The sequence below is a fragment of the Lampetra planeri genome, chromosome 49, assembly GCF_965212315.1.
Source record: "Lampetra planeri chromosome 49, kcLamPlan1.2.h2, whole genome shotgun sequence".
NCBI lineage: Eukaryota > Metazoa > Chordata > Hyperoartia > Petromyzontiformes > Petromyzontidae > Lampetra > Lampetra planeri.
In genome coordinates, this window is record NC_136155.1 from 4,845,493 (window position 1) to 4,861,148 (window position 15,656).

Genomic DNA, 15,656 nt, shown 5'->3' on the forward strand with positions numbered 1-15,656 from the left:
TTTCATATCCTGCTCTTTATCTCCACTCGCTCGCTCTGCGTATCTACAGGCATGTCACTGTGTCTGTATTCCACTGTCTCTAGATTTTGCTCTCTCTCTCTCCTTGAATCTGTCTCACTCCATGTCTTGTTTCTGTTCATTTCAATGTCTCTCTCCTCGCGTTGTCTCTTTCTGTACTTCTCAATGTCCGCATCTCTCCGTGTTGACTTCACTCTCACCTCTCACTCCACGTCTCTCTATCTCTCCACGTGTGTGTGTCTCTCTGTATCTCTCCATGTCTCTTCCTCATGTATCTATAGAACACCTCTTCTCACCCCCACCCCCATCCGCACAATAACACCACTTAATAACCGACAGCTATGTATATAACGCACGCGTGTTTTTTTTTATTTTCTTCCAGAAATATATATTAGAAAAAAAAATCTATCACACTGAGTGCAATGCAAGGGTGCGCCGTGCGTGTGGTGTATTGTCGCAGTGTGCCCAGGGTTTAATTAACAAAATGGAAAGCCGCCCAATTATTTTAAGGGGAATGCAAACAACTTAGGTGATCTTTGTGCGCGCAAATGCCTGACACCCTCGTTTAAAGCGACGGCGGAGATGATGTAATTTGTATATCTAAGTACCCTTTACTCGGCGTGATTTAGGCGCGCGCGTAAAAAGCCCACGCACAGAAGACACTCACGGAGTGAATAAAACATTTGCAAGAGTCTTGGTTAAAAGCAAGTGCTGAGTTGAGAGAGACGTGGTGTCACGGGGGACTGGGCTCTGTGAGTTCATACGTAAGGCGCTCGCACGTGAGCTATGTGGGTTTTTTTAATCACTGCTGGGCACCAGGTCCAGCCCAAATTTGGCAGTTGGGGTCAGCAACAAAACGGCACTCGAAAAGGTCAAAGTGATTTGCCCCTCAAACGAGATTTGAGGACAGCGGTGCTCATCTCTCACTTAAAGCCCTGGAGCCAGTGAGTGGGCATTCCACATTACTACGGCGGGGGCAAGTCTATACAGGGAACAACCCAATCTTTACTTCCTCACAAAGCGGTAGGTATTTTATCGGCCCCAAAATGATGATGGGCTGACAATATCTAGCCAGGAGTTGAAATTGCAATCTTCGTATTACGAGCTGCTCGCTCTACCACTGAGCCACCTGGCTGACGTGACATAAAAGAGTTTGTGCGTTCATTGTTTAAAGCCAAGTCGTAATTATAATAATAACTTGGAAAAATAGACGATGGGAGGGAATTGAAAAGTGGAGCAGTGCACAGAGATGAAGCGGATGGAGTTGCATCGCGAAACGCAGGTGCGGTTGAACCCACGATTTTTATTGAGACGAAACAGTCTGCTGGACCGAGTCCTCGACATGTGTGGGAGGAATCAAGCGGGGGAAATCCACGGGGATAAAGTCACCGTGGCAGTCACAACCGAAGAATGATATTAAGGCGCGTGAGAAAAGTGAATGCGCGAGTGCCTGGCTCGGTGTTCACCCAGACGGCTTTGCGTCCATCAAGTTCAAGTTCATTTATTAGGTATAGAGCCCTGTGAGCCATTCGGCTCTTGAATCGGGTGCAACCGCAACAAACAAAAAACAAAAACATGAACAAAAAACATCTTAAAGTGAATATGTAACTAAGTGCAAACAGAAAATCCAAGAAAAGACAGCAAAATATTGCAGAAAAAAAACACTGTACACCAACGCTGTGTGCAAAAATCCCAGTGGGATGCAAGTCAAACAACAACAACAGTGCAGTGTAGTAGGTGCCGAGTGCTCCACCCCAGCTATGACGACCACACTTTTCCCCACCTTCAGCAGATTCTGTCTACACGTAGATACCCAGGGCACCAGCGCCTTCGCGTCTTCACTTATCGCAAGCCTTATATAAGCATCACGTTAAAGCCTGTGCATTATCCGAGCGTGGAGAGATGCACGCGTGGTAGTCCTGCATTTGACAGACGGAATGATGGACGCTTAGATGAGAGGGAGTACACAGGTCAAAAGCATCATTCAAACTGTTTGGTTTTAAAGTTTAGCGTGCTTAGGCAGAGGACGATTTCGTGAGAGGGCTTTACGATGGCCGATTTTCAGGGGTAACAGCGGAGCAACGTAACGTGTCAAGAGAGTGGGAACGTCCACCAGGGAGATGGAGCGGATGACATGAGTTCGTGTGCAGGTGCCAGGTGAACTATTACATCGCAGGATGGCGATAGTTGGTAGAGGTTTGGGGGTGCCTGTGTTCGGCAGGTTGATTTGTTTTATTAGCGAATGCTAAGACTGCTGGACATCCGTGAAAAAGAGCTTTATAGTTCATCGGATTCTTCCGGTATTAATAAATATTTTGATTCAGAAAATATTTTGATTCTGATGCACGTATTTTATGCACAGTTAGAGCACCAGATACACATGACGTAATTCGTGAATGAGCCACTTCACACAATGCCGACGTCATCCGTTTACAGGAGCAGTGGATTCATTTTGCCTGACGATGATGGTGCATCATCCACATTTTGATGTAGGACTCAAGTCACGAGGGCATTAAACACAGTACTCCCATGATGTTGCGCACACATCACGGAACAACCCAACAAAAGGAGACTAATATAAACGTTATTTTCCGTTTAAGGCGGTGTTATTGATGAATGTGTTGAGTTATATTTCATACTCCCATTTCAAGACGTTTGCTCTTACCCACGTCTATTATAAGGCACTTGTTTATTTACAAAGTGTAGATAAAATAAAAATGCAGCACTCACTATATTTGTTGCTGACACTGCCTGATAACAGGACCTTTAACAGTATAGTCGATTAGGGTTGTGAGGTGATGCCTCTTCTTCAGAGTGGCGAGATTGAGTGGCTTGTAGTTGGAGCTCACCCATTACACTATGGGACACTGCGATAACTTGGAAACTTTAAGAACATTGACAATTGAATAAATTTGAATTGACGTAGACTGCGCGTGGTTTTGTATGAGTCAACGTTTGGAATCATTATACACGTACAGTCAAAATATTGTACATAAACTGCTTGGAATTAAAATGCTAAAGTGAAAGTATAACTGCATGATGGGAAAAAGCAGGTTATACCCATTTTACTTTTATTAATTTTAATGTTTTACCTACGTCACTTTACAGAAAAAAACCTAAGAATATGAATCCTTGCAGTCACGAAAGCTTCAAATCTAGAACCCATTAAAAACAAAAAAAATCCTACATGAGCGGGCCCAGTTAGTCGATGGCCAGGTTGTGTGCGTCAAGGATAGCGCGTGGGTGGGCGCCCACCTCCTACAACACGTCTGGCCAACGTGGAAGGGTAAGCCAAATCGTTTGTTCGAGCAGAGGGCCCCTTACGCTGGCAGTGGCACGAGCAGCCAATTGCATGGCCGCACCTTCCCCTACTTTTGGATGACAGCCCAGCCCTGCAATTCAAACTCGAGATCTCGTGTTGGCTCAGTGTCTCCGACCTAGACGTTTTAAGCCATCCCCTGTCGCCACCCCTCACCCCTTTCACCGCCCGCCCCACCCCACCCCGTGACTCAACCAAGTTACTCAGTACGACCTGAACGTAGACAATGGGAATAGCGCCGAAGGGCTCGCGAAATAATTGCTGCAGATCACGGAAGCTCACTAATGCGTGGACGCAATGCTCCTAATGGTGATGCCTTTGGTCAACCGCTCAGGACACGTGTCTTTCTCTATGTCAAACAGGACCAAATGAGGACAACAAAAAAGCAATCACTTCCTTTTTTGTTGTTGTAAAGTGCCGTTCATTTAAGGGATAATTGTGTATATATTAGCTCAACAACGGCAACCGCATAACAGGGATGACGTGTTGTGCTTGAGTCAACATTAATATGGCACAGTTGCCTTTATTATTCTGGCTTTGATGAATGCCAACGCTTAAGTTACGTCAAGTAAACCCTACACCACACGCTTGACACGTTGAATTGAAAAATACAATTCAAAATAGATTTCTCGATGATGTATGCAATGGAAAGTTATTTCATATTGGGGGCAGGCCCAGAGACAGATGTCTAAATATTACATTCCAATGTGATTTAATGATTTATTTCCCAGGGGTGCATAACAGTGCATGGAATCGTCGATTACGATCGATTTCTGGGTGGAGTGCTGGCACTGAATTAAATTTCTGGCCAGTGTTATCACGTAATTTTGTTACAATTTTAGTTCAGTGAATTTAAACATGATTTGGCTTTGATTTACATGCCACAAACGCTGTTTTCAGGGGCATATACAATTTTTCCCCGAGGAGTGGATAAAGAGGGGTGTTGTTATTACAGTGACTTCCAAAGTAGTTCAGTGATATTATCTTCCGGGGACCATTCACTGATACGGGCTGGTGTGCTGCACACAGTGCAAGGGTTCCAGAAGGAAATTTCTCGGCCTGATTACGCGTGCCATCAGTCACCACAATTGAAATAAAATAGGGGAATTTTATAGCAAAACAACACGCAACAGAATCATGCTGTTTTACCAAAATAGTTAATACTTTATAAAGATGCACTGATGGTGATGTGGATGATAATGGCGATGAACATTTCTGTATTTTTCAAAATCTAACTTTAAAGCAATGGTAAGCAAGTAACTGAATCATTTAATTGCAAAGAATGCATTGTAAGAGCCACTGCATTGTTAAGAGTCTCCGCTCAAAAGGAGGTTGTAACAGCCCCCGGGACGGATACAGGAGCAGGTTGGCATTTCAACCATGGCACTTCTACACTCACTGGACTGGCATCCAGACGTGGGACAGCCGATATCCTATTATGTAAGCGGCAGATAAAAAAAATCAATCACCTAACGTCCGTGGGTTACGGTTACTGAAACGCCACTGCCACTGGATCCGTCTGCACAGCATTCTTTTCTCTCTCTCTCCCGTCTTTTTAGTTTGCCCCCGTTTTTTTGCGCGCGCGTGTGTGCGCTTGCTCGGTGTGCACACGCGTGTGTATTTGTACGGCTTTGCACGACAACAACAACAAAAGGTAAAGGCGCACTCCTGGAATGCAGTCGCTCGCTCACGACACTGCTGGCCGAAGGTACTCCACAACTCCAACAGAGGACCCCCCACCCCTCTCGCGAGAGTATGTTGGCTTCCTCTTACACACTGGCCACACATCTTGGAAGCGGTGGGAGTGCCCACACTTCACTCCACAGATCGACTAATTGGAGCGTGCCCACGAATACCACTGCGTGTATAGCGGCAGGACATTCACCGTTTCATTCTTTAAGCTACCGCGCCAGGTGGTTCGAATCGAACCGTCGGCTTCCGGATCGCAGGTTCCAGCGTGCGCGAAACAATCTACCCGCCGTGGCTGTCACGCGTTACCGATCCTGCGTTTCATTTCCTATGATGATACGCGACTGTGGAACATCACAGCCAAGGGTAGGTCCGCGGGGTTTTCGAAACGCTCGATTGCGTGCCCGCGCGTGGCACAAGCGGACAAATCGAATTACCGGACCACAGCGGTCCTCCCAACAGTTCTCCGCTGCCCGCGGTGGTTGAATGAAAGCGCCCATTTTCGGCGTCACTCAAAAACAAAGGGCTGCTTGAGCCGATTTTTTTGGCCCGCGAAAGAGACATCCTGTACCCGGTAGCCGTGCCCCGTAATCTGCGTGCCCCAAGACCATGGTGATCAGGGGGGAAACCTTGAAAGGGAACGTTATTAACCTGCTCTTTTCGTATCTTCACTTGAGTATTTCTGTGCTGATGTAAGACGATAGCTTCTTAAGTGATTGTGTGGTCTAGCTTAGCGTGGAGCTAAAACAAATTCTTTAACCGTGCGTGTAGACGCTGTTGTGGTTAGCAGCACACTGAACTTGCAATCTGGAGATCGCAGGTTAAATTCTATCTGCTGGCGCGGTAGTTGAAACGGTGATGCAAGTTTCTTATCTGCCCCCTCCCGCCGCCTCTGCCCACCCAGTGCTATCAATGGGTTCACTGCATTGATATCGATCAGCAGGCCGTGTGCGGTGGGGTAAAGTGTGGGTTACTCCCACCTATTCGAAGACGTCTTGCCAGCGTGGACGAGAAGGCCAAAATGCTAAATGCAGAAAATAGCCTCGAGCGGGACTCTATTTGAGCTCCTTCTAGTGGAGGCCTTTCTGCCAGCAAGCAGCATGCCCAAGGAACTGCAGGGTTGTCCCTTTACCTGTGTAACGGTGAGCCCTGCGTGCATGTCTGGGGGAGGGGGGTGGGGGTACTGCTTACTTGCCCTCAGCTCCTCCTCCAGCCGTCCCGTTGTGTTGACACCGACGCGTCTTGCTGCGGAGGAACTCCCAAGGCGGGGACAACTTCAATTTTTTTTTTTACAGATTCGCACCGAGCGGACTACATTTCCGAAAACAGAGTCGAATATGTAGCAAGAGTTTTGTTGAAATGTCCCATGGATAACAAACCACCGCTCTCCTACCTCCACCACCTCCACCACCACCACTATCCCGTCCCTATCAAAACGGCGTTTACGACGGATTCACTTTCTCGCAGCTGCTCACGCATTTTCGGGAGAACATTTTCTATGGGGAGTGCAAAAGGTCATTCGCTCGTTCGGAAAAGGACCGATGGGTTTGTGTGTAGGGGGGGGGGGGTGGGGGGGCGCGGGGGGAGTTTTTCTCCTTCTTCTTCACACTCCCCCTCGTTTGCCCCCCCCCCCCCCAGGGGAACCGTTCTCATCGTCGCCCCATTGTGTCGCCAGCTGCCTGCGTGAGGGGCGCACAATGCACGCGTCTCTGTTACGTCTAACATTTCCACGAATAACAATGGGCACCATTAAGCATTATTTGCAAGTAATTTAGGGAATGCGTGTACGTAGATGCATAACAGGAATTTAATTTACGAACTGTAGTTGTTGTTGTTTTTTCGAGTCAACGGTCGAAGTGATTTTAACAAGTTAGCCTTTCGCCGACGGGATATCCACAGTAAAGTTTTTTTTGTTCGGGTTAGATCGCGTAAATATGAATGTGTCGTTAAATGCGCCACCAGCCGACGCAGCCAATTAGTAAGCTTTGTCACGTTAAAAAAACGTGGCAATTCGTTACTACTTCGGCACACAGGTGTGTTGGTGAGTAAACCCACAACGAAGTGATTTCCTGACTCAAATCGAGCACCAAGGCATAGTCTTTGGGTCTTTCGGTAAAGTCACGTAGAACAAAAAATTAACAAAAACGACGAAGTTTCAATCGCAACACAAGCAATCGTCATTGCAATCGTCATTGCTTGTGTTGCGATCGACACGTCGTCATTTTTGTAAAAATTTTGTTCTACGTGACTTTACCGAAAGACGCAAAGAATATGAATTCCTGCAGTCACGAAAGCTTCAAGTCAACACCAAGGCATATGTGCTCATCTTCTGTATGCAGCCCTGACCCAGTGGCAGAAAGTTCCACGCTCCTGTGGCAGTGGCGAGACAACTGCACCTCCGATTAGCACGGTTGGCTACGTACATAAACAAACCGATGTTTCTTTTTTCCTTTTCCCAATCATGAGAGGCATTAAAAGAGTTGAGAATTTAGACTGTCGATACTAATGATCTCACAGTGCTGGTGTGCTCTCCTTCTAATAGCGTGGGCTTTCACGTGGACTTTCCGAGCTGGGCACTTTATCAGCCATGAGGCTCAGAGCTAGAGCGAGGAGCTCGCAATCGCAAAGTTGAGAGTTCAAGTGCAGGTGAAGTGTGTGTACTGACCACAAGTCTACAGTGGCCCTTTGATAAGAGAGATTTGCGCCAGGCATAGGAATGTGGAATGTTTCACCACTTGTTGTACAGGGCTGTATACAGGAGATTTGCAACGGTGCTTCGATGCTCATTTGAGCCGGTTATTCACTTTTGTTTGTCCTGATAAAGTCTCATTGGACATCTGTGGAAAAGAGATTCACAGCTCATCGGATTTCTCCACGATATATAAAGATTCAGATTCTGATGCATTTGCAGGGGAGATAATGGAACACAGGGAACAAGCTTTGAATTACGTTTCAATAAATTAACGGGCCTTCATTAACACGTAGGCTTTCGCGACCAATATTATTCATAATCAACGTTTTTGGGTTTAGATCGCGTTATTTATAAATGTGTCTGAGTTAATGAGTTAATGATGACGTCACCCTGCTGCTGCTCTATATAAGAACGGGAGACAGAGGAGAGCCTCACCATTCTGGCGAATTGCCCGATGATGCTGGATGCAATTACCAGCGAAACGTCGTACTACTCAAATTGTAAATGTTGTGGTTTCACGCTTCAACACACCGGTGGGCTAAAACAGTGAACTATTTGTATTTTGTCAACGTGACACTTTTTTACTGATTGGCCGTGTCGGGTGGTGGAGGGTTACGACACATTTATAAATAACGCGATCTAAACGCTAAAACGTTGATTATGGGCCTTCATTAGTTACCCTTGGCTAGACTGCGTGGATCCTCCAGGCTAGTTGCCCCACTAACTTGAAAATAATTCGCAGGTTGCCGGGTAGCTCCGAGCTCTGAGCAATGAGCTGTCATCGCTAAGATCCCCGAATAGAAATGTGGGTTTCAGTCGCCCATGATGAAACAAGGTGATCAAGAATAGTGAGCTGATGGTCTCAGCGCGGTCACCAATGACTGAACAAAAACCCATCGTATTCATTGGCATTCTCAATTAGCTTTACTTAACTTGGGGAAACCACGTGGCAGCAGCGTCTCCTATCAGCAGGCTAAACCCGTCTGTAAAACGTAAAGCGCCTTCGTGATAGCCTTCCATTAGCGTGCAACAAACGTGTATCTGATGCAAAGCGTGTGGAGAACGTGTACATCTTTGCATTTGGAAAATAAAAAAAGATCACTCTGACGCATTTCAGAACTAGTTCTGTGAAATCCACTTGCAGGGGCTCTGCGTGACGCGTTCTGAATGTCCACTTCGTCTCACGATACGATACCGGTAGGACAGTTGGAACAAACATTTTGTGGGAAAAATTGATACGTAAAAAAAGAAAAAACATTGCCTCTAAATTCTCATCCAAACAAGCCTGTTGTGAATTGAAACTGTGCCTTGCTACTGCGAGGTTTTAGCGGCCGTATTGCTGTGAAACCTTCCGATGCGTTTTCGGGCTGTACCGCGTGTGTCGTTCGGCACGATGTCCGACGTTTCGCGGGACACATGTTGGGAGCTTCTGTTCACGCTCATTGATGCTCCCTGCACACGCTGCACCATCGTGCCAGACGACGCGCGGAACAGCCTGAAAAAAAACAACGCGTGGCACACCATTGCCTGGTAATGCTTCCGCTGTTGCATTGGCAGTGGTCCACCAACACAACTAACAAACACAACTCTAAACGTTCATTGTCAATATCAACAACTGTGTGGCCTTGTATGTATGTATGTTGAACTTCTTTCGCAACGTACGTAGCCAACCATGCTAATCGGAGGTGCATGGGGAAGGACAACAAACTTAACACAAAAAGCAGTTCTAAAGAAATGAGTTTTCAATCGAGATTTCAAAAGTGCATGGCTCCCAGTGGCTTCCTCACATCGGAAGGAAGAGGAAGATGGTGTAGTCGGCAATGTTTCGGGCAAAGTCTGTTCTTCGCAGCACACGGAAAGAGGCCACCGGGGCAAGAGTGACATCAGTAAGCCCAGACCGTGCCGTGTTTCCCACCAGGCTCGCCGAACGTGTGCTACGCGTACGCCGGCGACGGGCTCTGCGAAGAATTCGAGAAGGAGGGCAGCGGGCTGGACTGTGGCATATTCACGCCTCCGGGTCACGTGGATCAGTGGGCATCCCAGGCCACGGCCTCCCACCAGGACAGCCTCCACTGCCCGGCCAGCGTCCTCGTGGGCCCTCCGGCCCTGTCGAAGGTAAGCGGTCGTCTTTTGCTTCGGGCAGTGACGGTAACCCAATAGGGCAGTGGTCCTCATATTCTTTGGGTCCTTCGGTAAAGTCACGTAAATAGGTTCAAAGAAAATAACAAAAAACCACGACGTTTCGATCGCAACACGAGCGGTCCGTGTGCTGCGAAACGTCGTAGTTTTTTGTTATTTTTTTTGAACCTATCTACGTGACTTTACCGAAAGACCCAAAGAATATGAATTCCTGCAGCCGTGAAAGCTTTAAGTCAAGGGCAGTGGTTTTCACGAATTTTCACCGGGGGAGAGCGGGGAGAGTGGGGGTGCTCTTTCGCCAATAAAACTTCAGGTGCGAGGGCCGCCACAATTGCCTGCAAGACAACACCATTGGCGTGTTGTGTATTATTGTAGGGGACCAGACGTCAGGGGTCGCACTGAAGGCCAACAGAGACCGCCAGTGGCCCACGGGCCTTGCAATGAAGAACGCTGCGATGAGGCTTTGCTTTGTGAGTGAATGAGTTGGTGAGGTTACCGCAGGGTGGATTGCAGATTCGTTTGATTTTCGTGGAAGTGTGAGGGATTCGTCAACGACCAGGAGGTGTGAGTTTGGATGATGTGCGAGGATAGGTGGTGGTTTGTGGGTGAGAATAAAGCTGGTGATGGGCGATTGGGATTCGACGATGATGGGTGATGGTTAATGAATATTGATGGTGGTGGAGGGTGATAAGGTGACGATGTTAAGGACGATAGTGGTGGTGGATGATGATAATGATGGTGGTAGTGGTGGACAATTATGATGATATCTCTACTTTTCTGCCAAAACTATCAAAACTATGCTTTTTACCTGCAGTGTAAACAAATCGTTTAAAAAACTCTCCATATAGCTGTTGAAGCACAACATCTACAAGACACACGTGGCAGTAGGCACAGTGTCTATTTCTGAGGGTTGGTACTCCACCCCTCTCCCTGCCAGGTACACCTTCACGCCCACAACAGCATAGACACATCTTGAGCAACTGCAGCAGATTAAATACGTATTTTTTTTAAATGTATCCACTCAATTGTCTGTTCAAACGCAAGCACTGCATGTGCAGCGGGCAACATTGGCTCGGGAAGTAGGGGGACGGTGGTTGAGGGTGAGTGGCTGGGTGTTTTCACGACACGCACTCATCCAGATTAGTGGGCAAAACTAAAAAAAACGATTGACGCACAAAGTGATATAATTGCGGCCTGCCCATTGGCTGAAGGGCAGAGAGCGCCACGTGCACTTGACCTGGCCACGCTGCAACGTACCTGTGGCTTTCGATCGCCCCTAAAGGGGGCGAATGAGAATTTCCCGAGATGCTTTTGCAGTCGTGCGTCATAGGATGGCGCGTGTCACTTGCGGCTTGCGTTTTTTTTTCTTTTGGGGAGGGGGGGGGTGTGCGAAGGTGGAGGAAGGGAGATGACAAAAAAAATACGACCCCAGCGATCGGCTTGGCTTTGAAGGAGCGGGGCTCGAAGCCACTCGAATTCCCGGTTCTCGTGTGCACGTGACCGTGCCTTGACCCGGTGTGTGCGTGTGTGTGTGTGGGGAGCGGTGGTGCAGCAGTTAGCGCGCTGCGTTACGAACCTGGCGACCCGGGTTCGATTCTCGCTCACGGCTGACACCAGTGTCGATTATTTGAACCGGTCCCGGGCCTCCCCTAGGTCGACTCAGCCTGAAATGAGTACCTGGTGCGGTGTGTAAACATCGCCACTGGGGAGACAAAGGCGGTCGGGCGTGGTGCTGGCCACCCACCCCCTCGTGTACCGTTCTGGCCTTCATAGGTGCTCGCTAACAGCACTTGCCCCTACAGTCTGTTAAGGCTATATGGGGGATCTTTGTCTTTGGTGGTGGTGGTGTCGGCGGGCACACAACGGGTCCGATTCGGGCGCTTTCCGTGGGCGATGAGAGAGAAAAAAAAAACGCCGTCGCGAGAGGAGAACGCGCGCAGGTCCGGGGTGCGAGTCGATGATTTGAGGGCGGGTACTCGCAAACAGCGGGGATAAAACGTCACGGATTTTTTTTAAAACAACTAATTATTTGGCGATGTTGCGTTTGCAGCGGTGCACAAGCGCACGCAACAATAACAACAAAAACCAACACATTCATCGGGTGACATGTTGCACACATAGATGTACTGTGCAGAAGGGCTATTGCTCAAAACGTCACATTAAGTGTTTCCTTTGAATGCACTTCTGTTGATAAACGCGTTGAGTTTTTGGTGATCTGTGTTATGCCAAACGCCGGGGAGGGTGTAGGGGGGGGACCCTTCCAGGTGCGCTGGAGTGTATTGTTGTTGTTGTTTTTATTGTTGTTGTTGTTGTTGTCGCGCCCTTTACGTCCGATTTCTCGTCGGTCGGAATGAGCGGCGACGCTCGTTTCATTGTCCCCCCCCCCCCGGCCCGGCTTTCCCCAGCCGAGGGCTAAGAAGAAGAGGAAGGAGGAGCAGGCCAAGTCAATTAACTAAAACGGTCACCACGGAGCCCATAAATCTACGAGGGGGGGGGGGGCGGGTGGAGTGGGGGGCGGGGGATTGCACCCCAGTCCTCGGCACGGCTTTGGGAAGCAAGGGAGATGCTCTGCGCGAGCTCAAGGAACAAAGATCTCTGCGTGCAGTGCAGGGCTGGCGTTCGGAAGGGCGAGACGGTGGAGGTTTGGGGGGTGGGGGGGGTGGGGTGATGTGGAGGTAAAGGGGCATTCCTGAAATTGCTCCGCTCAGGCCACCGCTGAACAACGGGCCTCCTCTCGAGGAAGTTCTCAGAGAGAGATTTCTACTCCTCTGCCACATTGGTTCTCTGCGTCTTGGAAGGGATATGTTAATAATAATGATGTATATGTTTTACAAATATAGTACGAAAAAATTGTACGAAAAAAGAGCAGTCATGTGGAAAGAAAATCATGAAGCAGGAGACATTTGAATGGTACATCCGTTGACATCACTTCGGTAATAATTCATCACTTCACGTTGAGCCTGCACTCGTAAAACATTGAGCATCTAGGAATATATTTTTTACGTTGCAATTGCTTTCTCAAACCGCTACCGGAAAAAAAAAACATAAACGGCCTCCACTAGTGGGCAAATTCTACAGAACCCATTCAGAGGGCATGTCGGCCTTCTCTCCCACGTTGGCCAGACGTCTTGGAAGAGGTGGGAGTAACCCGCACGCAACCTGCCGATCGACTGACTACAGCGGAACCCATTTATTCTGCTGCTGCTGGGTGGACAGAGGCGGCTGCGAGGGCTTTGTGGGATTTAAGAAATGTTTCCCAATTGCGCATCGGCGCTGACAACCTCCGTTGGAAAGCGTCAGATTTCCGCAACTCCGGTTCGCGCGGTTGACTACGCACGGTGCGAACGAGGTTCAACGTACGTTCTTACGTACACGGGCGTTCAAGAGACACTTAAAAGGCTCCAGCTCTTTCTTAAAGGCTTACCCTCTTTCGCCTGGCTTTCAAGTAACACTGAGCTTGGCTTCCGTGCGTCTTGAGTCTCGGTCATTTATGACGTGTGTAAAATATTGTTTGCGTTACAAATCGCACTCTTAGTTTTATTATTCATCCACTCGTTGATTAACCATGTCTCGTAAATAAAAAAAAAGATCTATGACACACAAAGGCCATCTACAGATTTCCTCGCTATCAAACAACTGCTCCGATTAGCACCTCCGATTAGCACGGTTGGCTACGTATGGGGCAAATCAAGTTCAACATATAATACATTTCACACTTGTTTTTACTTTTGCTGTTCAGGCACTGCTGGTAGGAGAGAGAACCTCCCCCCACCACCACCATAGGTTAAATGTGAAAAGCGAAGCTTCCTATTGATTTACTCTGCATTTGTGCAAAGCATTCCGTGTGGGCAAATCCTCCCTGCCCCGCCCCCATCCACAACCTCCAGTGACCTTTATCACATTAATCAGAGGTCCTCTACTGGGCACTGGCCCCAACGGCAGTTAATCCCAAGCCCTCTAAACCGTCGCCCCCTTTCCATAGAGGAGTCAGCCTGGGTGGCTTGGCCGCCTCTTTGCTTCCTGGGTGGCATTGCCCGTGGTTGATTCGGCCATCCTCTCTCTCCGTCGTCGTCAGAGCCACCCTACACAGCATTGCGCCGTGGTTGTTGTTGCTGCTCGGCGCGCGTGTGAGTGTGCTTGCGTGCGTGGCGGTTTGCGCCGCTGCGCTACGAACCCGGCGACCCAGGTTCGATTCCCGCTCAGGGCCAACACCGGTGACGATTATCTGAACCGGTCCCGGGCCTCCCCCAGGGCGACTCGGCCTCAAATTAATACCTGGTGCGGTGTGTAATCATCGCCACTGGGGAGACAGAGGCAGTCGAGCGTGGTGCTGGCCACCCACACCCTCGTGTGATGTTGCTGCCTTCATAGATGCTCGCTGATAGCACTTGCCCCTACGGTCTGTTAAGGCTATACGGGGATCTTTGACTTTGTTGTGTGTGTCAGTGGGGAGTGGTAGTGCAACGGTTAGTGCGCTGTGCTGTGAACCCGGCGACCCGAGTTCCATTCCCACTCACGATCAACACCAGCGACAATTATCCGCCCCCCCACCCCCCCCTAGGTGGAGTACCTGGTGCAGTGTGTAAAAAGATCGCCATTGGGGAGACAAAGGCGGCCGGGCGTTATGATGGCCACCCCAGCTCCTCGCGTGCTGTGCCGGCCTTTATAGGTGCTCGCTAACAGCACTTGCCCAAATAGTCCCTAGACTATAACGGGGGATCTTTGTGTCAGTCAAACAATATTGTGATGTTTAACACGTAGGCTTTCGCGACCAATGTTATCCATAATAGAGGTTTACGTAACAAATCTCGGGTGGTGGCGGGTTTAACAACACATTTATACGTACGCAATCTAACCCAAAAATCAAACCTCTATTAAAGATACTATTGCGATGATTGATGACAATTTTTTGTTAGGTATTAAATGGTTTTGCGTAGAACAAAATAGCAGTTGATAATTGGTTCTTTACCCTTCTATCTGGCAACAAAACTGACACCTTTTTACAAGGAGTCATGTTTGCATAGACCGCAATACCTGCAGTCATAAATACAAACAAAAGACATAACTCCGATAATGTGCACTGTCCTTGAAGTTGATTGGTCCACACCCGAGACAGCTTTCCTTAGAGCCTAGTCTCACATGGGTTGGACCAGAAGACGCCAAAAGGCGCACAACTCAAAGACAATGCACCATCAGAGTATGAGAGCTCGGGGCAAACATCTACACTATGGGGACCTCATTTGCCAGTAAAAATATGATAATTGGTTCTTTACCCTTCTATCTGGCAACAACACTGACACCTTTTTACAAGGAGTCATGTTTGCATAGACCGCAATACCTGCAGTCATAAATACAAACAAAAGACATAACTCCGATAATGTGCACTGTCCTTGAAGTTGATTGGTCCACACCCGAGACAGCTTTCCTTAGAGCCTAGTCTCACATGGGTTGGACCAGAAGACGCCAAAAGGCGCACAACTCAAAGACAATGCACCATCAGAGTATGAGAGCTCGGGGCAAACATCTACACTATGGGGACCTCATTTGCCAGTAAAAATATGATAATTGGTTCTTTACCCTTCTATCTGGCAACAAAACTGACACCTTTTTACAAGGAGTCATGTTTGCATAGACCGCAATACCTGCAGTCATAAATACAAACAAAAGACATAACTCCGATAATGTGCACTGTCCTTGAAGTTGATTGGTCCACACCCGAGACAGCTTTCCTTAGAGCCTAGTCTCACATGGGTTGGACCAGAAGACGCCAAAAGGCGCACAACTCAAAGACAATGCACC

General features: G+C 48.3%; 1 protein-coding gene across 1 annotated transcript in view; it reads left to right on the forward strand.

Moving 5' to 3' along the window:
• Positions 1 to 15,656, forward strand: part of LOC144733944 (pappalysin-1-like) — a 125,435-nt gene that overhangs the window by 46,283 nt on the left and 63,496 nt on the right. The window contains exon 11 of the mRNA XM_078615973.1: positions 9,637 to 9,833. Coding sequence (XP_078472099.1) covers positions 9,637 to 9,833 — 197 coding nt within the window. The remainder of the gene's footprint in view (positions 1 to 9,636; positions 9,834 to 15,656) is intronic.